The following is a 24,278-nucleotide window of genomic DNA, read 5'->3' on the forward strand; positions in this document are numbered from 1 at the left end:
TTGGGCAGACGGGCAGTTCAGGCGCCGTTGGGCAGACGGGCAGTTCAGGCGCCGCTGGGCAGACGGGCAGTTCAGGCGCCGCTGGGCAGACGGGCAGTTCAGGCGCCGCTGGGCAGATGGCAGACTCTGGCCGGCTGAGACGCACTGTAGGCCTGGTGCGTGGTGCCGGAACTGGAGGTACCGGGCTAAGGACACGCACCTTCAGGCTAGTGCGGGGAACAACAACAGGGCACACTGGACTCTCAAGGCGTACTATAGGCCTGGTGCGTGGTACCGGCACTGGTGGTACCGGGCTGAGGGTACGCACATCAGGGCGAGTACGGGGAGAAGGAACAGTGCGTACAGGGCTCTGGAGACGCACAGGAGGCTTGGTGCGTGGTGCCGGAACTGGTGGTACTGGGCTGGAGACACGCACCACAGGGAGAGTGCGTGGAGGAGGAACAGGGCTCTGGAGACGCACTGGAAGCCTGGTGCGTGGTGTAGGCACTGGTGGTACTGGGCTGGAGCGGGGAGGTGGCGCCGGAAATACCGGACCGTGCAGGCGTACTGGCTCCCTTGAGCACTGAGCCTGCCCAACCTTACCTGGTTGTATGCTCCCCGTCGCCCGACCAGTGCGGGGAGGTGGAATAACCCGCACCGGGCTATGTAGGCGAACCGGGGACACCATGCGTAAGGCTGGTGCCATGTAAACCGACCCGAGGAGACGTACTGGTGGCCAGATATGTAGGGCCGGCTTCATGACATCCGGCTCAATACTCAATCTAGCCCTGCCAGTGCGGGGAGGTGGAATAACCCGCACCGGGCTATGCACACGTACAGGAGACACCATGCGCGCTACTGCGTAACACGGTGTCTGCCCGTACTCTCGCTCTCCACGGTAAGTACAGGGAGTAGGCGCAGGTCTCCTACCTGACTTCGCCACTCTCCCTCTTAGCTCCCCCCCAAGAAATTTTTGGGGTTTACTCACAGGCTTCCTACCGCGTCGTCGTGCTGCCTCCATTCGCCGGTATCCCTCCTCGCACTGCGCCAGAGAATCCCAGGCGGGCTCCGGCATTCGCCCTGGGTCGATCGCCCACCTGTCGATCTCCTCCCACGTAGTGTAGCCCAGATCCTTCTCCTGCTTCCGAGCTAGCTCCTCGAAACGCCGCCTCTCTGCTTTCGCTGCCTCCAGCTCAGCTTTGGGGGAGGAGGAGTAGGGATTGGACCAAAGCGCAGCGTTGTGATATGACATAATTATATTTATTAAAGTAAAGACGAAACACGAAAATACTTCAACAAACTACAAAACAAATAAACGAACGTAGACAGACCTGAACTAGAGAACTTACATATACACGAAGAACTTACATATACAGACTACACAAACGAACAAACGAAACAGTCCCGTGTGGTGCACAGACACAAACACGGAAGACAACCACCCACAAACAAACAGTGTGAACAGCCTACCTTTATATGGTTCTCAATCAGAGGAAACGTTAAACACCTGTCCCTGATTGAGAACCATATAAGGCTAATTACCACTGACCTAAACATAGAAACACAAAACATAGAATGCCCACCCCAACTCACGCCCTGACCAACTAAACACATACAAAAACAAGAGAAAACAGGTCAGGAACGTGACATAACCCCCCCCCTCAAGGTGCGAACTCCGGACGCACCACCAAAAGTCTGGGTGGGCATCTGTCCACGGTGGCGGCTCAGGCTCTGGGCGTGGTCCCCATCCCACCATAGTCAATCCCCGCTTTTGTAGCCTCCTTCCAATGACCACCCTCCAAATTAAACCCACCGGATTAAGGGGCAGCACCGGACTAAGGGGCAGCACCGGACTGAGGGGCAACACCGGATTGAGGGGCAACACCGGATTGAGGGGCAACACCGGATTGGATGGCGGATCCTGGCTGGCTGGCTCTGGCGGATCCTGGCTGGCTGGCTCTGGCAGGTCATGGCTGGATGACGGCTCTGGCTGGTCATGGCTGGATGACGGCTCTGGCTGGTCATGGCTGGATGACGGCTCTGGCTGGTCATGGCTGGATGACGGCTCTGGCTGGTCATGTTAACATATTAATATCTCAGACATATTCCCTGTAGCTCATTAAAATTGTTGTCAATATCTTCCTGCCTTTTGAGAAATTTTTGTTGTCAATAAAGTATTCAAGAAAAACTTTTCTTACCTGTATCTTGTCTATGTTTCCCAGGGGAGGGGTATGTTGCTTATGTGTGCATGCGCCCAGTGGAGTGCAGGTAGTAGTTTATGAATAAGCGTATACATTGTCGTGTTGCGATGGGGTGTTTACTTTGTAAGACACATATTCATTTTTTGAGTACTTTTGTGCCAACATGGCAATGTCCCACTAGGCACAAACATCAATTCAACGTCTATTCCACGTTGATTCAACGTAATTTCATTGAAATTACATGAAAACAACATTGATTCAATCATTGTGTGCCCATTGGGGTAGGACAAAAATTGTGATAACGTGGTCTAGTTACCTGACGCCACATGTTTATACAGTGTATGGGGATAGTAGGCCTATATTCCACAAGCACATGCTTTCTGACAAAGAGGAGTATTTAAATCAGTTAATTGGTTTCAGCTCTTCAGATGAGAAGGCCGGGAACAGACAGATGTATGGTACGATATGTCAAGTTTGGTCCAATTTATTTCGCTACAGGTTATTTGCAATGTCACACTGAGCCCAAGTGTCTTTCTTTGGAATACATTTTTTTTCTCCTTTAGTATTGAGCACACGAATGCAATCTGAATGACTAGAAATGTAAGTTTACATTAAGTAAAATATTGTGACTTGCTTCAGCTCTTTAAAAGTATTTTTGTGTTAGTTGAAGAAGTTTAAAATGTTTTACTCAAGTGAAGCAGTGAAATATATAGTTAAAGTTAAATATATGAAAATATCTGGTCTGATTACTTTGACAGACTACTATATCAACCTTGGTGTCTCACCTAACTATCTTAAGTTGAATCCACTAATGTAAGCTCTGCTAAATGACTAAAATGTAAAAATGTAACCTTATAATTTTTGGAGTGTTGGGCAGTTAGATCACATATTTCATCACAAGCAACTACACTCAGAATACTACACATTTAATCAAAAGGAATTAGAAAAGGGGCACTTACTCTGGTACAGTTTCATTGCCATGGCCATTCATACTGTACTGAATACTGAATATCCACTGTTAATGTGGATATATTCAATAACAACACATTTGTACTCTTTCTCTGCTGCTGATTAATTTCCTAGTATTTTTCTCACTTCCCCTATGTCAGATTGTTACAGTATTACTGCTGCTCTACTTACTGTATGGTTTGAAACTTAACGTATACATTTCTAATTATAATACACTAATTATTCTGTAATAATAACCAGCAACATACACAGTTAAATTATTCACTTTTTTTTTTTTTAAAGGTCAAACTGACACAATTATCCCAAATAAAATATCATCATGGCTGCCTCTGCATGCATGCAATACATCCTCCAGACTTATGCTGCAATCATTTCATCAGAGATTATATATCAGTCCCTCCGGGATTTTGCAGGGATTTTTGTTATATTTGCGGGCAGAAATGCTTGATTTTGCTGCTGCAATTCTGAAATTTTGCATGGCAATATGCAATGATTTTATCCAATTGTTGCGAAAATGTGCTGACGAGGGAAATAGTTTGTTGATGTGTGGCTTGATTGAACCATATATGATTGAACCATTATTTTTGTACTGCGGTGATGGGTCAGTTTTGTGCAATAATATTGAGATGATTTGACTGTTTTATGCAGAAATAGTGTAAGATTGGTAAAAATTTGCAAGCCCTCGCATTGAGATCGCAGAATCACAGAATCCTGGAGGCACTGATATATGATAATTCCGATTGATTCATACTATGACAAATCATCATTCTATGAACTCTATGGGTTTGGAGAGGCACTTCTCACTATCATGCCTGTTGGTTTGTGGTCTCTCTCTCTCTCCCTCTCTGCCTGTTTGTCTGTTCATGATAGCAACAAACAAAGTCTTAACACATGGAACACACCTTCATGACCCATAATTACTGTGATGAAGTTAAAGACCTTTAAAGCACTCAAATTATCCAGATAGTTTGCCAGGAGTGATGTGCAGGCAGTTTCCAAGAACCTTACTTACAGTCATTTGAACTTCTTTGAATAAAACTCGTGCCCTCTTTCTTTCTGTTCTTGACTGGTGGCACATTAATTAGACAGTGATTGTGCAATTAATTCTGTAGCTAGCAAGTATTATTGGCTTCAAAACATTCACTATCAGTTTTTCACACAGTCAGAACTACCCAGCGTTAGCGTTAGATGGCCATTGCTCTCTGTTCTATTGGTGAATGTGCAATCACTGGAGAACAAACTGGATGAGCTCCTGTTCGAGGCTATCCTATCAACGGGACCTGAAAAACTGTAATATATTATGTTTCTTGTGGCTGATCGAGGAAATGAATATACCAGTCAAAAGTTTGGACACACCTACTAATTCAAGGGTTTTTCTTTATTTTGACTATTGTCTACATTGTAGAATAGTAGTGAATACATCAGAACTATGAAATAACATATACATAATTATGTAGTAACCAAAAAAGTGTAAAACAAATCTAAATATATCTTATATTTGAGATTCTTCAAAGTAGCCACCCTTTGCCTTTATGACAGCTTTGCACACTCTTGGCGTTCTCTCAACCAGCTTCATGATGTAGTTACCTGGAATACATTTCAATTAACAGGTGTGCCTTGTTAAAAGATAATTTGTGGAATTTCTTTCCTTCTTAATGCGTTTGAGCTAATCAGTTGTGACGATGTCTCGCTGGTTTTGCTATGCATTGTCAAGACCGAATGGAAGACTCTGGTAAGACGAAGGGAGGAGGGGCGTGTCTCTTTGTTAACAACAGCTGGTGTGTGATCTCTAATGTTTATAAGGAAGTTTAAAGTTTTTGCTTACCTGATTTAGAATACGTCATAATAAGCTGCAGACCATACTATTTACCATGAGAATTTTCATCTATATTTTTCATAGCTGTCTGTTTAACACTACAAACTGATGCTGGCACTAAGACCACACTCAAAGAGCTTTATAGGACCATAAGCAAACAAGAAAATGTACATTCAGAGGTCGCATTTCTCATGGCCGGTGATTTTAATGCAGGGAAACTGAAATCCATTTTACTACATTTTTACAAGTATGTCACCTGGTGAACTAAACAAAACCTACAGGGGACAATGACACAACATCCCCAAAATGTCCAAAAAACGTCCTCTGGGACCAATCAGTAACTAGACAAAACTTCTAGGGGACCATGACACAACGTCTTTAGGCAACCATTTTGTGATGTGCCAGGGACGTTGTAACGACTCATTATTGCTTGCAGGGTATCGCCCGTGTCGTAGACAATCGGTTCAAATATAACGCTGACAAGAACTTGTGAAATCAATTAGGCTTTTAATACAAAGTATATCAAAGCCTGGAATGGCCCGCGGAACACACACACCACTTCCCAGCCCCGGCTCCAGCATTTATACACATACAACATATAGGTCCAACCCATATGCAAATAAGCATACTTCCCCTAATTCTTCCTGTCACCATTATCTTTTTAATTCAGTGCCTCAGTATGTTCTCTGGTATGTGTGCCCTTATTGGAATCGGCAGACTATGTGTCTCTTCTTATCATTAGTGTGTCCAGTTGCCCTAGGCGCATATTTCTCTGGTATGTGTGTCTCTTAATGAAATCAGCAGACTATATGTCTAGTGTGTCCAGTTGCCCTAGGCGCATATTTCTCTGGTATGTGTGTCTTTAGTGGAATCAGCAGACTATGTGTCTCTTCTCTTCATGTGGTCTGTTTTTTTAATGTTCAGCTGTCCTATGCCTTTATATGTTATCCATGTGTCTCATTTACTCCTACACCCGTAGCACATGTTTATAGCTATGAAATTATTTGAAAGGCTGGTCATGGTTCACATCAACACCATCATCCCAGACACCCTGGACCCCCTCCAATTCGTATACCGTCCCAACAGATCCACAGATGATGCAATCACTATTGCACTCCACATTGCCATCGCCCACCTGGACAAAAGGAATACCTATGTAACATGCTGACCAGACCGGACACGTCGCGTGCGCGAGCGTCGCAAAATAAATTTAGAAATCCATGTTATTCAATTATTGCTCCCACACTGCTCGCGCGCGCCAACGAGCGTCTGCGACGCCAAGGGCTAAATTAGAACTCATTCCTATTTCTGACGCAGATCGCGCTGCAAGTCCTGCCTCTCCCTTCTCCTCATTGGTTTATAGAAGTAGGTACCCACGTGCCATCTCCTCATTGGTTATACCCACGTGGGTGATAGAAAGACTGTTTTGCCGGTAGTCGTGGTAATACAATGAAAGTTTAGATGCGATCCCCATATAATTTAAACGATGAAAAAGCCTGGAAGGAGGAGAGATGACTAGAAATGATTCGGTTGGCTGTTTTATGTGTGGATTAATTGTCGGAGTAGAGATCCTTGTGCATTTCAGGTAAAATAACAACTCAATGTTTATATCCCAGGACAAATTAGCTAGCAACAGCAAGCTAGCTAAATAGGACAAATTAACGTTAGCTAGCAAGTGCAAGCTAACTAGCTAAATTACCATACATGTTTAATGCTTTTCGACCTGTCCCCAAATTAATGTCATTGGTTCAGAGTTTGTTTTGATATTTTAACCTGCGTGTCGTGATCGCGTTTGGTGTGGGGGGGCAAAATAAATTTATGCACGATAGCGCACGATGGCGCACGCGCGCAGCCGGTTTGGGCAAGGTGTAAGAATGCTGTTGAGCTCTCCCCGTAGATTTTGCGGTGACGTAGTGTCCCCATGAGTGACAGAACACTGAGCCAATCACTGAGCAACTAGAGAACATTACCAACTCTTACACTCTGTTTTTTCTGTTGGTTGCCCCACCACCACAGAAAGCACTGAGCTAGGCTGGAACACCTGCATTTTGAAGCTGCTTAACTCAAGAAAGCAAAAACGAGACCATATTTGTATGCGACTTTATTAACTCAAAAGTTTTTTGTATTTTTTTTTGTTTACATTGTTTGCAAACTGATATGTGACATGTATTAATTCCAAAATAACATGCAAAACAGGTAACAACAAAAAAAAAACGGTGGGGCTCAAACAGGTGAGGTCACCCTGAATGAAGGGTTGCTACTGATAACAATAAATCATTTTTACAATATTTAAAGTGGGAACTCTTGCTGTGGCAAGTCTTATTCATTAGGCCTACTCTGCACTATTCAATAAATCGTCTTGCCTCATGTGGTATATATAGGGCTACCTGTCCTATCACCTCCATTGGCTGCCTGTGAGATATTGTGCGCCTTGACAATGAGAGATGTGGGTGGCCAAACTATTGAGCAACAGTAAATTTAGCAGATTGCGCTTTTAATGCACGGAATTGCGCAGGTTGGTCGATGCACGTGCGTGGTCGTGGACAATGGTAGACTGTAGCCTATTTTTACCTGCCAAGCGCGCGCTGGGTCAAAAATGATAAAGCGCCATCCAATGAGCGTTGGTCAATCTCACAGATTATTTTTCAACTAGGCCTTCTACAGACAGTGAACTGCTTTACATATTCGGACATGGCTGAATCAGGAGAAAGCGAAGATGAAATCCAATTTCTACGTACGGTAAGTAGGCTAATGCTACGGAGTATTTAACTCTGGTGGTGGCATTTGCGGCAAAATTGGAAGAAGGTTGGGTTATGCAGGGCATCGATACGGTAGCCAGAAATTGAAACATTTACAGGTGTATAATAATCACTGGTACATTCGGCCACAATTATCAGGTGTAACGTTACATGCTTTTTTACTTGTTAACTTTTTCCCACGGTCACTCACTTGTTTGAAAACTTCTTAAACAAATAAGAAAAGCCAAACCTTTGTTTTCATGATAGAGTTTAGAGTAGAAACTGTTAATTTTTGGTCTATTTGAAAGTTACTAGGCTGTATTGAATGGCCATTACTTGTCTTTAAAACTAACTGTGTGTTGGCTACCATGACATGTTTTGTTTGCTAATGAAGCAAGAGTTCCAGAATTGTTACTCTCTATTGCTCTCCTCTCATTTGAGCGAATAACAACAACCATTTATTTCTTTTTTTTTGTCACTGACAAATTAATTGCTAACCTTTACTCCAAATTCAAACTCATTAACCTATTTTTGTAGAAATATATTAGTTTATTTATTTTTTCTGTGCAACTACTTGGGCTACAGTAAATTGAGCTTAAGCATTTGTTCTATTTTTAACTGTATTTTCAACCACAGAGAATGATGGAGGCCTATCATTCTCTGTGGTTGTGAGTCCTCTCATGGCTTGGTATCTCAGCTCTCTGATAAAGACATGTCACTAGTGGAGTGCTGGTTGATGCTGTGTGGGACAGTCACATGCTTCGGTTGACTGGTGAGGGCCGTGGTGACAGATACTGGTTCAGGCATTATGGTCTCTCAGACCATACTAAAAGTTTCTGAAACTAAGTAACTTTATGCAGTTCATTTTCAGTGTTTCCCCTATGATTTTTTTCAGCAGTGGTGGCAAAGTTGAGAGAACATTTGCCAAGGGGCTGAAAGAACATGTGCAGTTTAAAGCTAATTTCCTGCAATTCTACACATTTTGTCATGGCTTACGCGGTGTTCTTTCAGTGCCTTCAAAGTATTCCAACCCCTTGACTTTTTACACATTTTGTTGTGTTACAGCCTGAATTTAAAATAGATTAAATGGAGATTTTTTGTCACTGGCCTACACAATACCCCATAATGTCAAAGTTGAATTAGGTTTTTATAAATTTGTACAAATTCATTAAAAATGAAAAGCTGAAATGTCTTGAGTCAATAAGTATTCACCCCTTTGTTATGGCAAGCCTAAATAAGTTCATCATTAAAATGTGCTTAACAAGTCACATAATAAGTTGCATGGATTCACTCCCTGTGCAGTAATAGTGTTTAACATGATTTTTTAATTACTCCCTCATCTCTGTACCCCACATATACAATTATCTGTAACGTCTTCCAGTCGAGCAGTGAATTTCAAACAAAGATTCAACCACAAAGACCAGGGAGGTTTTCCAATTGTCACGTTCGTTCTCCTCCTCGTCTGAGGAGGTGCATGGATCGGACCAATACGCAGAGTGATATGAAAACATCTTCCCTTTTATTATATAACGAAGATGAACACGAAACGAAACACTTTTACAAACTATACAAAAAAACAACAAACGTGAAGCTACAAAACGAAAGTGCGCACACACACACGCTACTAACGTTTAGACATAGACAATTACCCACAACACCTAAAGCCTATGGCTGCCTTAAATATGGCTCCCAATCAGGGACAACAATAAACAGCTGTCTCTGATTGAGAACCAAACCAGGCAACCATAGACTTTCCTAAACACCTACACTGAACACAACCCCATACATTCTACAAAACCCCCCTAAACAATACACACACCCTAAACTAGACAAAACACACAAACATCCCCCATGTCACACCCTGACCTAACTAAACTAATAAAGAAAATCAATATAACAGAGGCCAGGGTGTGACACCAATGCCTCGCAAAGAAGGGCACCTATTGGTAGATGGGTACAAATAAAAAAGGCAGACATTGAATATACCTTTGAGCAGGGTGAAGTTATTAATTACAATTTGAATGGACTATCAATACACCCAGTCACCACAAAGAGACAGGCGTCCTTCCTAACATAGTTGCCGGAGAGGAAGGAAACTGCTCAGGGATTTCACCATGAGGCCAATGGTGACTTTAAAATGACTGTGATAGAAGAAAACTGAGGATGGATCAACAACATTGTAGTTACACCACAATATTAACCTAATTGACAGAGTGAAAAGAAGGAAGCCTGTACAGAATAAAAATATTCCAAAACATGCATCCTGTTTGCAACAAGGCACTAAAGTTATAATGCAAAAAATGTGGGAATGCAATTCACTTTTTGCCCTGAATACAAAGTTATATGTTTGGGGCAAATCCAATACAACAGATTACTGAGTACCACTCTCCATAATTTCAAGCATAGTGTTAGCTGCGTATGCTTGTAATTGTTGGGGAGTTTTTCAGGATAAAAAATAAATGGAATGGAGCTAAGCAACAGCAAAATCCTAGAGGAAAACCTGGTTCAGTCTTCTTTCCACCAGACACTGGGAAATGAATTCACCTTTCAGCAGGACAGTAACCTGAAACACAAGGCCAAATCTACATTGGAGTTGCTTACCAAGAAGACAGTGAATGTTCCTGAGTGTCTGAGTTACAGTTTTGACTTAAATCGACTTGAAAATCTGTGGCAAGACAGGAGAATGGTTGTCTAGCAATGATCAACAACCAATTTGACAGAGCTTGAAGAATTTAGAAAATAATAAATGGGCAAATGTTGCGCAATCCAGGTGTGGGAAAGCTCTAAGAGACTTAACCAGAAAAACTCACAGATGTAATCGCTGCCAAAGGTGCTTCAACAAATTATTGACTCAGGGGTGGGAATACTGTATTTCTGGTTTTAGTCATTTAAGTTTACACTGAACACATTTGACCAACTATTATATTTTTTTACAATGTTTTTTGGAGTGGTGGCAATAATTTAGAAGTGGTGGCCCGCTGCTGTTAAATTAATATGGGGAAAACTGATTTGGCTGTGGCCCTTATCTCTGTTCGTAAAGAACTTGTGATGGGCCATGTTAGCCTCTCTGCCCTGACCTGACTGACTCTGCAATGCATGATTGAGGTCAGGATCCAATTCAGACCCTTTGAAAGCTTATGGGATATTGACCTTTTTTTATTTATGGCCTGAGTGGAAATGGCATTCTTGACCTCAGCCAGCTCTGAGCCCTATTCCTTATTCAGTTAGGTCCCTAAGTGGTTCTACTGTGCAGCGGGACTGATAAAGTCCAGAGGTTGCTGATAGTAGGGTGGAATGGAGTGTGAGGCAGGGGTCAGACAACAGTGACACCTCAGTGGTGGCATCATGCCCTGGGCACTGAGAGGTGTTCCAGTCTGGCTGCTAGTCCCTCCTCTCTCCACAGTCTCTCAGCTCTCCTTATATGGCTGTGACCTGATTCCCTTGGAGTGCACTTTAAAAAGGAGTTAACCACTCACTGTTATACAATGTTGAAGTACTGTCTAAGTTCATTTTACAGCATGAAATTATTTCTGTCAGTTTCATTGAATGTTTTTCAGGTGAAAACAACTAGCTCACAATATTTATTAACAGCAATGTGGTATACTATGTGCCCCTGCCTCTGTCAGAATGATGAGGTGGTGCTGCAGTGCATCTTCACATCCCAACAGGAGCATCTGAAACTGTGCCTGGCTGCAGAGGGCTTTGGCTGCAGACTCTGCTGTCTGGAGTCCACCTCCAACTGCAAGGTATAGCTTCATCCCACAGCATGGTCTTTGGAATCAGAGAATGCCAGATCAGAGGATTGATAAGATTCTGATTAATCAGGAGTATGTGCACTGTGTTCCCCAGAATGTTCCTCCAGACCTGTCGGTGTGTTCCTTTGTGCTGGCCCAGTGTCTGTCTGTCAGAGCTCTGCAGGAGATGCTGGCTAACAGGGAGGACCAAGCAGCAGGGGTGAGCTAACAGCTTGGGTCTCATTCTAGCCTAACTATAATGGATTTCTGTGAAGTCATGGTTCATGGTTGTGTTCTAATAAGAGCTGTAGTTATGTTGTGTTGTGCAGGCTGGTCAGGGAGGTGGTCATCGCACCCTCCTCTACGGTCATGCTGTACTGCTCATACACTCCTACAGCAGGATGGTGAGCTTTCTCAACCAATCACAGTATCTGTCTGGAGAACTAAGACTTTTCATTTTGGTTGTGTAAATCCCATGAGGAAACCTGTGTGTTTGATTATGCCGTTTATTCCAGTCATAAGGGGTTGTTCAAGGTTTAAATGGACCTTTCTACGTTTTCTTCTTCTTCAGTATCTTTGCTGTTTGTCCACATCCCAGTCTTCGACAGATAAGCTAGCGTTTGATGTTGGTCTGCAGGATGATAAAACAGGTATTTCACATCATTTTAAAGATGTGTTCCAGTGCTTGGTGGAACATCAGAAAGTGCTTGTTTTGATGATGTTTAGATATCAATTCAGTAGGCCTATGAGTAGTATGCCCTTTGTTCTGGCAATCAACCACATTCCATACAAATTACCTGTGTGTCCAGGTGAGGCATGCTGGTGGACCATTCACCCTGCATCCAAGCAGAGGTCAGAGGGGGAGAAGGTCCGTGTCGGGGACGACCTCATCCTGGTCAGTGTGTCATCTGAGAGATACCTGGTGAGTGACCAGAGAAGTGCATGTAGAGATATAATGAGATGGCAGACAAGGCAGGTACCCTTCAAAGAGGAGATAAATAGCTAAAGTGCTAATGTTTGAATAAACTTCAATAGTGTCTGAAATAGACCCCAGAAAAATAGCAGCCACTTTATGGATGGTTTATTTAGAAACGGTTTCCATTATGTGAAATCCTTGTAAATCCTGATCTCTCTTGATTCTCCATAACTGTCATGATCTTGTTAAGGCTCTTGTCTTGGTTGTTTCCCTGCAGCATTTGTCCTATGGGAGTGTGATAGACAATACGAGTGAGAGTGGCAGCCTCATTGTGGACGCAGCCTTCCAGCAGACCCTCTGGAGGGTCGCCCCCATCTGTTCTGGGAGTGGAGTTGCTCAAGGCAGGTTGCCTCTTTCTGTCAATACAGAGAACACAACCTAAATGCACATTACAACCCTGCCATTTTGGGAGTGTACTGTATATTGGATATTATTACGTGTTATTTCTTGATTGTAATCCTTGACTTTCCTTTGTGTGCTAATCGTAGGGTATCTGAAGGGAGGGGACACGTTGAGGCTGCTGCATGGACACACAGACGAATGTCTGACTGTCCCATCTACAGACCAGGGGGAGGAGCTACGCAAGTAAGTCCCAGAGTCACACCCATACACACGACCAAGCATTTTGATTATTTAAATGCTCCCAATCATTCACTCATGCAAGCCTGTGCTCTCTCATCGCTCATTCTCTTGCTCTCTCTCATGTCCTTAGGGTGGTGCACTACGAGGGTGGAGCAGTGTCCAGTCATGCCCGCTCTCTCTGGAGGCTCGAGATCCTGCGTGTTGCGTAAGTCTCTCACATCTTTTTCCCATACCCTTCATACACTGATTTTCCAAATCCACCCCATAAGATGCAGGCATGTGTATCTGTGGTCGTTAAAGATACGCTCACTTGTATTTGGTCAGGTAGAGTGGTAACGGTAAGATAAGGCAAAAATAATTATATTATTTGAGTGAGGACAGCATTCCTCCCTCTCCTTACCGCTGCTGCCATAGCTCCATGCACTTACTGCATACTGACTGAGCTCTAACTGACTGAGCATAACAACTATTTCCAACAGCTGGAGTAGTAGCCACACACGCTGGGGTCAGCCATTCCGGCTCCGCCATGTCACCACAGGGAGGTACCTGAGTCTGACCGAGGAGAGAGGCCTTCACCTGGTGGACAGGGAGAGGGCTGACGTGAAGTCCACATCCTTCTGCTTCCGACCCTCCAAGGTCTGAGGTCAAATGCCAAATTCATAGTTTTTTTGCCTACCCCAAATACATAGACCAAATCTGATAACCAGCGGTGTCAATTGTTGATGGTGATCAGAATTACATTTCCACATCACTCTTTAGGAGAAGCTAGAATGTGGCCCAAAGAAGGACATTGATGGTATGGGTGCCTCAGAGATCAAGTATGGAGACTCCATGTGCTACGTCCAGCATGTGGACTCTGGTCTGTGGCTCACCTATCAAGCCATTGATGCCAAGTGTGCCCGCTTGGGAGCAGTGCAGCGCAAGGTAATATAATGTATTTTTCCAGTACTAATTTCTGCTGAACTTCATCACACTGTAGGCTTACTCAGTATTTGAGTCATTGCTTGGACATATGCGTAGCTTTTAGTTGTTTACTTTTTTTCTGTTAAATGTGTACTGTATTGTGTTTTATTGTCACATTGTCCTATGACCTTTTCTCCAGGCCATTATGCACAGTGAGGGTCACATGGATGACGGTCTGAGCCTGTCCCGTTCTCAGTGGGAGGAGTCCCACACGGCCAGACTCATCCGCAGCACCGTCCTCCTCTTCACAGGCTTCATCAGGTAGGCCATCACACAGCCCTCTAGGAACCTGGCTAACTGGGTTCCCCAAGTGAGGGATTTAGCTGAGGTAACAGTGTGATTGGTTGAGAGTGCAGAGTGTAAATGATGGAGCCATTGTGTAGTTTGTGGACATTTGGGCTCGTACTAGCAAGGCCTGGACAAAAAGTATTGGAAAATCTTGGAAATTTTCTATCTTCTCTCAATCTCCTCTCTTGTTTTTAGGAGACTTGATGGTCTCAGTCAGCGAGCGAACACCCCCTCCTTAAACCTGCCACTAGAGACAGTGGCCCTAAGTTTGCAGGATCTGATTGGCTACCTCCAGCCACCTGGGGAGGGGCTAGGACATGAGGCTAGGCAGAACAGTGTGCGAGCTCTGAAGAACAGACAGAATCTATTTCAAGAGGAGGTAATAGTGATTTCTTTAGCCTTGGGGCCCTTGAATCTATTGTCCCCAGAAGTGGCATGACAAAATACGTTTTCTGCATCTGTATGGTTCAAGGATGTTTTTGTTCGGAAATGTGCTATTTTATCTCTTGATATCTCTTTCTCTTTCAGGGGGTCATCGGTTTAGTTCTTGACTGTATTGACCGTTTACACCTATACAGCAGTGCCTCTCATTTTGCTGCAGCTGCTGGGAAGGAGGCAGGAGATGACTGGGAGAACATCCTCAACTCCTTCTATGAACTACTGGGTGAGAATGACCCACTCAGCATTAAATACTCTGTGTATAAGAACTTCATGCACTACCACCCCACATTCGACTGACTATAAAAATGATGCATGGGAAATCTGTATAGATCTACAAGTAAAAAGTCATACTTAGTTTCATCCTTTGTTTTCTATTCCCCTCCAGCTGCTCTTATCAGGGGAAATCGCAGGAACTGTGCCCAGTTCTCAGGCTCCCTGGACTGGCTGGTGAGCAGGCTGGAGGGACTGGAGGCCTCCACTGGTAAGTGCATCATTTTGGGGTTCTACTTTTACCCATGACCTCTTAGGACAAGAATGGTCCCTTTCAGAAAAACCCCATGATTTCACATGTGGAAAATCACATGATTTCACGTGAAAACATGTGTTTTTGGAACAATTCACATGTGATCACGTGAAATACATGTGGTTTTTCCGTAAAGGGGTGACACACATTAGATTTTACATGTAGATGCTGCGACTAAGTTGTGTCTGTTGTGTAGGTGTCCTGGAGGTTTTACACTGTGTCCTTGTAGAGAGTCCTGAGACTCTCAACTTTATAAGGGAAGGACACATTAAATCCATCATCTCTCTACTGGATAAGCATGGGCGGAACCACAAGGTACGTACACTCTCAGTACCTTTTCTCTGTTAAATAATTGTGTTTTATTGAAATATTAACCTGATTTCTTGACATATTAACCTGTGTATGGTTTTATCCCAGGTCCTGGATGTGCTGTGTTCTCTCTGTGTGTGTCATGGTATGGCAGTGCGTTCCAACCAGCATCTGATCTGTGATAACCTGCTACCAGAGCGAGACCTGCTTCTCCAGACTCGCCTCGTCAACCAGGTCACCAGGTACACAACCATTATTCACCCTCTGACTCACACTGACATTTCCATTCGTTAATACATACAGTTGAAGTCAGAAGTTTACATACACCTAGCCAAATACATTTAAACTCAGTTTTTCACAATTCCTGACATTTAATCCTAGTAAAAATTCCATGTCTTAGGTCAGTTAGGATCACCACTTTATTTTAAGAATGTGAAATCTCAGAAAAATAGTAGAGAGAATGATTTATCTCAGCTTTTATTTCTTTCATCACATTCCCAGTGGGTCAGAAGTTTACATACACTCAATTAGTATTTGGTACCATTGCCTTTAAATTGTTTAACTTGAGTCAAATGTTTTGGGTAGCCTTCCCACAATAAGAATTTTGGCCCATTCCTCCTGACAGAGCTGGTTTAAATGAGTCAGGTTTGTAGGCCTCCTTGCTCGCACACGCTTTTTCAGTTCTGCCCACAAATGTTCTATAGGATTAAGGTCAGGGCTTTGTAATGGCCACTCCAATACCTTGACTTTTTTATCCTTAAGCCATTTTGCCACAACTTTGGAAGTATGCTTGGGGTCATTTTCCTGTCTCATGATGCCATCTATTTTGTAAAGTGCATCAGTCCCTCCTGCAACAAAGCACCCCCACAACATGATGCTGCCACCTCCGTGCTTCACGGTTGGGATGGTGTTCTTCGGCTTGCAAGCATCCCCCTTTTTCCTCCAAACATAACGCTGGTCATTATGGCTAAACAGTTCTATTTTTGTTTCATCAGACCAGAGGACATTTCTCCAAAAGGTATGATCTTTGTCCTCATGTGCAGTTGCAAACCGTAGTCTGGCTTTTTTATGGCGGTTTTGGAGCAGTGTCTTCTTCCTTGCTGAGCGGCCTTTCAGGTTATGTCGATATAGGACTCGTTTTACTGTGGATATAGATACTTTTGTACCTGTTTCCTCCAGCATCTTCACGATGTCCTTTGCTGTTGTTCTGGGATTGATTTGCACTTTTCGCACCAAAGTACGTTCATCTCTAGGAGACAGAACGCTTCTCCTTCATGAGCGGTATGACGGCTGCGTGGTCCCATGGTGTTTATACTTGCGTACTTTGTTTGTACAGATGAACGTGGTACCTTCAGTTGTTTGGAAATTTTTCCCAAGGATGAACCAGACTTGTGGAGGTCTACAATTTTTCTTCTGAGGTATTGGTGGATTTTTTTTAATTTTCCCATGATGTCAAGCAAAGAGGCACAGAGTTTGAAGGTAGGCCTTGAAATACATCCACAGGTACACCTCCAATTGACTCAAATTATGTAAATTAGCCTATCAGAAGCTTCTAAAGCCATGACAATTATCTGGAATTTTCCAAGCTGTTTAAAGGCACAGTCAACTTAGTGCGTGTAAACTTCTGACCCACTTGAATTGTGATACTGTGAATTATAAGTGAAATAATCTGTCTGTAAACAATTGTTGGAAAAATTACTTGTGTCATGCACAAAGTAGATGTCCTAACCGACTTGCCTAAACTATAGTTTGTTAACAAGATATTTTTGGAGTGGTTGAAAAATGAGTTTTAATGACCAACCTAAGTGTATGTAAACTTCTGACTTCAACTGTACATTTTATTCCCAAGTATTGCCATTGTTATTTAAAGAGAAACAGCTTCTGTGAAAGTGTCACCAAAACACCTTAGTTCGTTACATGTAAATTGTGACTAGTAATTTGACAGGATCTCAGCTGTCAATGATTTATGGAGTTAGTGAAACCAAATCATGACATTCTGTTGATTAACCATTTATAATTCAGAAATGATAAGGGATGTTTTTGTGGTAGTAAACTACTTTTTATATTTTAATATATATATATATTTTTTTTAATTCCTTCTCACCACCCCTCTGTTTCTGTCAATTCACCATTACTTAGGAAACCACCTGGTGAAGATTTTCCCTTTCCCTTGATATTCTCGTTTTCCATTTCAACACTTGACTGCTCTTTATCTTCTGAGCTCTCAAAGGCAGATTCACGAGCAACGTCTCTGTCACTCCCACAGCTCTTTATATTTTCACCGCTCCCCTGCTTCTTCTCTCTGCTCTTAATGCTCCCACAGCACTTGTCAATCTTCCTCTCCTTAAATGTTGTCCTGCTTTGCTTGGTCCACCTATCTCCTCTCCTTCATTTTCATTACTTTTTCTCCATCCCTGCAAGGCTCAGATGCTCCCTCCATCTCTCTCACCATCACTTATTTCTCTAGAGGTCCCAGCCTCTTCTTCTCTCATCTCCTCTGCCATTTTCTCCATCTCCAACCTCCTTTTTTCTTCTTGTACCCTTTGATCGAGGGAACTCTACATCTCTTTCTGGAGATCATCCCTCTTCCTGCCCAACTCCCTCTTTATCTTCTTCTCCCTTTTTAGTTTCTCTCTCTCCATTTCTGCCCTCTGTCTCCCTGATCTCGGCAATAGTCTCCATTTCCATCATTCTCCTGTCTTCTCTCTGTCTCTTTTCCTCTACCTTCCTCTCTCGTTCTGTCACACTTTCCTCCTGTCCCACCAACTCCTTTCTCAGCTCGTCCACCATCTACAACCGTCAGGGAGCACTCACTCTCGTAGTGCTATTGCTTATATGTTTTCTAGTCTCTATAAAATTAGAATTACATTGTGATATTGCACTGGGTCATGTTGCCATAGACACTTTTATTCTACAGTTACTTTGTCAACAATCTCATGACGTCATTCTGACATAATGTTTGATAACCATGACTATAGTTCTGTGCAGCGGTGTACACGTCATACAAATATTTAAGGGATAATCAACAATGGTCTATGCGTTCTCTGGGACATAATGAATGACGTGGAGTGGAGCCAACCTTCCACGGAGTTGTATTATTTTCCAGAGAACGCATAGAGCCCAGAGTTGATTAGCCCTTTTATACCATAGCTATAATTGAACACATTTGCCACTAGCAATGTGTTCAATTGCAGGTAGAAATGTGTTCAACATCCACTGAAGTAGCTAACAAGTTTCTAGATAGTGACAGTTGTTGCCTTGGTTACCAAACAAACAGACCTGCTAGTTTAGCTAACCATCAATCAAATGGCAATAATGTTTTCAGTTTTACTTTTGCTTTCAAAAGCAGCATAGAACATGTATGAACTATAGCCATTGAATTGTGCCGTGCAAATATACTGTGCGTTATAGGGAAATAATGCACGCTCCATAATGCCTTCAAGCCAATCAGAAACGAGTATTCAACAATGCCATGTTATAAAATGATGATATTATATGGTACACATATCAGAGATGTCGTTAAAGTAATGATGACCATACCAATAAAACCAATGCCAGTGACCACATAATTACATCCTTCACCATCAAATATACAGAGAAGATGAGCATTTGATTGAAATTAGTTATCATATTTTTATGATCATTTCAATATGATAATATGAAACCACGTGGCTAAGGCAATAGAAAATGCCATCAGGAAGAGAGCAGAACTGCTGTTTTCCCGCGATTAGAAGAATTGTTGTACATTGAGTGCTTGTCAGAATGCATATTTCCCTCCCTATGGCACTCGTAACTTGAATGCACCTCGAGAGGAATATTTCTCTCATAGAACACACAACAAGCTGACTAGGTAAATAGATAAACTATTCTACAATGGGGTTGTCAGATTTATTTTATTCATTACTCGTTTTGTTTGCAGAGGAAAGGTAAATGTGGACTGTTGTAGCCACTTCAAAGTGCCTCAGCAGAAATATTAGTTAATGTTCTATATTTTTTTGCCATGGTGTCAATGATTTTGCAATGGCGCAGCGCCACAGCTAACTGACTGCAGCGGAAACACTGATTTTAGTATTATTTCATACCAGTGTTTGATAGTTAAATACTTTTTCAGTACCAAGTTAAATACTTTTTCAGTACCAACATGGAGCGTTTCGCTAAATATTTAGGAATGAGTGCTTACTCTATTACTCTTTGTTGCTCTGTACTGGATATTGCTAGGCTATGATAATCAGGATACATAGCTATCTTTATGGTTTCTGCTCTCTGTTGAAAGAACTGACAGAATGCCGTTTCAACTGATGTTCTCCTGAATTAGAATCTTCATTCTCTTGTGATGGCATGGTTCTTTCTAACATCATCAACTGTAATGTCATAATCAGTTGATATTGAGGTAGTGATTAAAACAGCTTTATGGCCAACAGTATCACATTTAAAATGTAAGAAATAACTATTTGTATTTCATCATCAATAAGACCTGGCTCAGTATACAGGAATAAGAAGTACTAGCCTACCACATTCCACTACACATCAACATTAAATCATTCTGATTTAAAAAATCTATCTAGTTTCATCTGACATGTTTTTATTTAAGCCCTCCACATCTGATTGCTTTTCGTCTTTAAAGTTTTCAATTGTTTTAATGTTTATTGAATAGGGCGCTAACAGTATCACCATTACCCCTTTATTCATCCCTCCTGAACAAAAAAACAAACAATTCCCTCTAGCAAAACAAACAAACAAAATAAGAAACAAACAAACGAATTAAACTAATATCTGTTAGACCAGTCACTATAAGACAAACAAGTGCTCCAGTGTCATAAGTCTTTTGTCCAGTTGCTGAAAGTAGTGAGGAACTTCAACAAGCATTTCTCAACGGCTGGCCATGAATTCCACCTGGCTACTCCAACCTCGGCCAACAGCTCCGCCCCCCCCGCAGCTACTCGCCCAAGCGTCCCCAGCTTCTCCTTTACCCAAATCCAGATAGCAGATGTTCTGAAAGAGCTGCAAAACCTGGACCCATACAAATCAGCTGGGCTTGACAATCTAGACCCTCTATTTCTGAAACTATCCGCCGCCATTGTCGCAACCCCTATTACCAGCCTGTTCAACCTCTCTTTCATATCGTCTGAGATCCCCAAGGATTGGAAAGCTGCCGCGGTCATCCCCCTCTTCAAAGGGGGAGACACCCTGGACCCAAACTGTTACAGACCGATATCCATCCTGCCCTGCCTATCTAAGGTCTTCGAAAGCCAAGTTAATAAACAGATCACTGACCATCTCGAATCCCACCGTACCTTCTCCGCTGTGCAGTCCGGTTTCCGAGCCGGTCACGGGTGCACCTCAGCCACGCTCAAGGTACTAAACGATATCATAACCGCCATCGATAAAAGACAGTACTGCAGACTCAGTAGCTTCGGTTTTTCTGATGACTGCCTTGCCTGGTTCACCAACTACTTTGCAGACAGAGTTCAGTGTGTCAAATCGGAGGGCATGTTGTCCAGTCCTCTGGCAGTCTCTATGGGGGTGCCACAGGGTTCAATTCTCGGGCCGACTCTTTTCTCTGTATATATCAATGATGTTGCTCTTGCTGCGGGCGATTCCCTGATCCACCTCTACGCAGACGACACCATTCTGTATACTTCTGGCCCTTCCTTGGACACTGGGCTATCTAACCTCCAAACGAGCTTCAATGCCATACAACACTCCTTCCGTGGCCTCCAACTGCTCTTAAACGCTAGTAAAACCAAATGCATGCTTTTCAACCGTTCGCTGCCTGCACCCGCCCACCCGACTAGCATCACCACCCTGGACAGTTCCGACCTAGAATATGTGGACATCTATAAATACCTAGGTGTCTGGCTAGACTGTAAACTCTCCTTCCAGACTCATATTAAACATCTCCAATCAAAAATCAAATCAAGAATCGGCTTTCTATTTCGCAACAAAGCCTCCTTCACTCACGCCGACAAACTTACCCTAGTAAAACTGACTATCCTACCGATCCTCGACTTCGGCGATGTCATCTACAAAATAGCTTCCAATACTCTACTCAGCAAACTAGATGCAGTTTATCATAGTGCCATCCGTTTTGTTACTTAAACACCTTATACCACCCACCACCTGTATGCTCTAGTCGGCTGGCCCTCGCTACATATTCGTCGCCAGACCCACTGGCTCCAGGTCATCTATAAGTCCATGCTAGGTAAAGCTCTGCCTTATCTCAGTTCACTGGTCACGATAACAACACCCACCCGTAGCACGCGCTCCAGCAGGTATATCTCACTGATCATCCCAAAAGCCAACACCTCATTTGGCCGCCTTTCCTTCCAGTTACATTTACATTTAAGTCATTTAGCAGACGCTCTTATCCAGAGCGACTTACAAATTGGTGCATTCACCTTATGATATCCAGTGGAACAACCACTTTACAATAGTGCATCTAACTCTTTTAAGGGGGGGGAGGGGGGGGTTAGAAGGATTACTTACTTATTATTATTACTTAGCCAGTTCTCTGCTGCCTGTGACTGGAACGAATTGCAAAAATCGCTGAAGTTGGAGACTTTTATTTCCCTCACCAACTTTAAACATCTGCTATCTGAGCAGCTAACCGATCGCTGCAGCTGTACATAGTCCATCTGTAAACAGCCCACCCAATTTACCTACCTCATCCCCTTACTGTTTTTATTTATTTACTTTTCTGCTCTTTTGCACACCAGTATCTCTACTTGCACATGATCATCTGATGATTTATCACTCCAGTGTTAATCTGCTAAATTGTAATTATTCGCTCCTATGGCCTATTTATTGCCTACCTCCTCATGCATTTTGCACACAATGTATATACACTCATTTTTCCCCCTACTGTGTTAATGACTTGTTTATTGTTTACTCCATGTGTAACTCTGTGTTGTTGTCTGTTCACACTGCTATGCTTTATCTTGGCCAGGTCGCAGTTGTAAATGAGAACTTGTTCTCAACTAGCCTACCTGGTTAAATAAAGGTGAAATAAAAATAAATAAATAAATAAAATCTCCCCTCTCCTCTTTACCAAAGCATGAGGCCCAACATCTTCCTGGCCCTGGGTGATGACTCGGCCCAGTACAGGAGGTGGTACTATGAGATGACTGTAGACCAGGTGGAGCCCTTCCTCACGGCTGAGCCCACTCACCTGCGTGTGGGCTGGGCCAACACTGAGGGTTACAACCCCTATCTCACGGGTGGAGAGGCCTGGGGGGGCAACGGGGTAGGAGATGACCTAAGCTCCTATGGCTTTGACGGGCTGTACCTCTGGTCAGGTGAGGGAACACTACGAGAAGGGAAGATTAATGAATGTTCGCTGGTGTTATTATGTGCTGGATAGGAGCAGTTTCATTGAAAAAGTCTTCACAATCATGAAGCAAATGCATCTGTCATTTCTGCCATGAACTTTTTGTGATTAGTTTATTATGTTTTATTACATACTCAGGTTACAGGGGAAAGCATTTCATACAGAATCTACGTCTGCCAACTATGAATGTAAAGTCTGGCACTCTATCTGTCCTGTACATCAGGCTGTGTTGGCCGGAGAGTGAGCTCTCCCTATCACCACCTTCTGAGGGAGGACGATGTGGTCAGCTGCTGCATTGACCTCGTTGCCCCCTGCATCTCCTTCCGGGTCAACGGGCAGCCGGTCCAGGGCATGCTGGAAAACTTCAACACTGACGGACTGCTCTTCCCAGTGGTCAGCTTCTCTGCTGGTGTCAAGTGAGAGTATTACCTATGTGTTGTTGGCATACTTTCCGTTCTTTCAATGCATCTACCTATATTTCTGGAGTGCTTTTCTGAAAACACAATTTCCCATTTCTCTATGAATGTGATCTGATTCTGTTTCAATGTCCAAGTAATAAATGTGTGGCTCTGTCTGATCAAATCTATCTGTCTGTCTGGACTGTGTGACCACAGGGTGCGTTTTCTGCTGGGTGGGAGACATGGAGAGTTCCGTTTCCTGCCCCCTCCAGGCTTCGCCCCGTGTTCCGAGGCTCTGCTCCCCAGGGTGAAGCTGAGGGTGGAGCCGTGTCAGGACTTCACCCAGGAGCAATACCTTCTGGGCCCCACTGTACCCCTCACCCCAGCAACCTTTACCCCTAGTCCAGTAGACATCAGCCAGGTACCAAATCCAGTAGTACTTTGACCTCTGTACTGTCTTTGCACATTTGTCCATGGCCTTTAAAGCATGTCGGTGCATACAACCTACTTTAGCTAAGTGAAAACAGACCTATCTTTCTTCCATCTTTTATCATATACCCCAACCCATGTGGTTCCTTAGGTGGTGTTGCCTGTTCAACTGGAGCATATTCGTGAGAGACTAGCAGAAAACACCCATGAGCTGTGGGTCATGGACAAGATTGACCTTGGATGGACCCATGGAGCTGTGAGTGATGCAACTACTGAATGGGTTATGGCCTTGTATCCAAATCCCTTACATACATTCCGGGTTTCTTGGTCTACTGATTGTATGGTTTCCATAGCAAGCTGCTCACAGCTGTTCATGTCAACAGTGTATATGTATTTTGACAGATGTGTATTGTGATGTAGGTTAGAGATGACAGTAAGAAGCAGGACCCCTGTCTGGTGGAGTTCTCCAGGCTCCCAGAACAGGAGCGGAACCACAGCCTTCAGATGTCCCAGGACACTCTCCGGTAAGCCTCCTCTGCCATTTACACATTCACATCAAAAGGACCTGTCAAGACACTTATTTTGTCTTTATTCTACTTCTTTGT

General features: G+C 43.3%; 1 protein-coding gene across 1 annotated transcript in view; it reads left to right on the top strand.

The window, feature by feature from the left end:
• Positions 1-7,656: 7,656 nt before the first annotated feature.
• The window catches only part of LOC120017944 (ryanodine receptor 2-like), an 80,150-nt gene continuing 63,528 nt past the window's right edge, over positions 7,657-24,278 (top strand). Inside the window, exons 1-22 of the mRNA XM_038960903.1 lie at positions 7,657-7,704; positions 11,330-11,449; positions 11,553-11,657; positions 11,749-11,841; positions 12,009-12,087; positions 12,247-12,359; positions 12,631-12,754; positions 12,902-12,998; positions 13,126-13,200; positions 13,475-13,631; positions 13,755-13,919; positions 14,098-14,219; positions 14,442-14,625; positions 14,775-14,910; positions 15,073-15,168; positions 15,407-15,525; positions 15,628-15,761; positions 22,573-22,814; positions 23,070-23,262; positions 23,461-23,665; positions 23,825-23,929; positions 24,094-24,197. Coding sequence (XP_038816831.1) covers positions 7,657-7,704; positions 11,330-11,449; positions 11,553-11,657; positions 11,749-11,841; positions 12,009-12,087; positions 12,247-12,359; positions 12,631-12,754; positions 12,902-12,998; positions 13,126-13,200; positions 13,475-13,631; positions 13,755-13,919; positions 14,098-14,219; positions 14,442-14,625; positions 14,775-14,910; positions 15,073-15,168; positions 15,407-15,525; positions 15,628-15,761; positions 22,573-22,814; positions 23,070-23,262; positions 23,461-23,665; positions 23,825-23,929; positions 24,094-24,197 — 2,816 coding nt within the window. The remainder of the gene's footprint in view (positions 7,705-11,329; positions 11,450-11,552; positions 11,658-11,748; positions 11,842-12,008; positions 12,088-12,246; positions 12,360-12,630; positions 12,755-12,901; positions 12,999-13,125; positions 13,201-13,474; positions 13,632-13,754; positions 13,920-14,097; positions 14,220-14,441; positions 14,626-14,774; positions 14,911-15,072; positions 15,169-15,406; positions 15,526-15,627; positions 15,762-22,572; positions 22,815-23,069; positions 23,263-23,460; positions 23,666-23,824; positions 23,930-24,093; positions 24,198-24,278) is intronic.

Source organism: Salvelinus namaycush, chromosome 22 (assembly GCF_016432855.1).
Source record: "Salvelinus namaycush isolate Seneca chromosome 22, SaNama_1.0, whole genome shotgun sequence".
In the NCBI taxonomy this organism is placed as follows: Eukaryota; Metazoa; Chordata; class Actinopteri; order Salmoniformes; family Salmonidae; genus Salvelinus; species Salvelinus namaycush.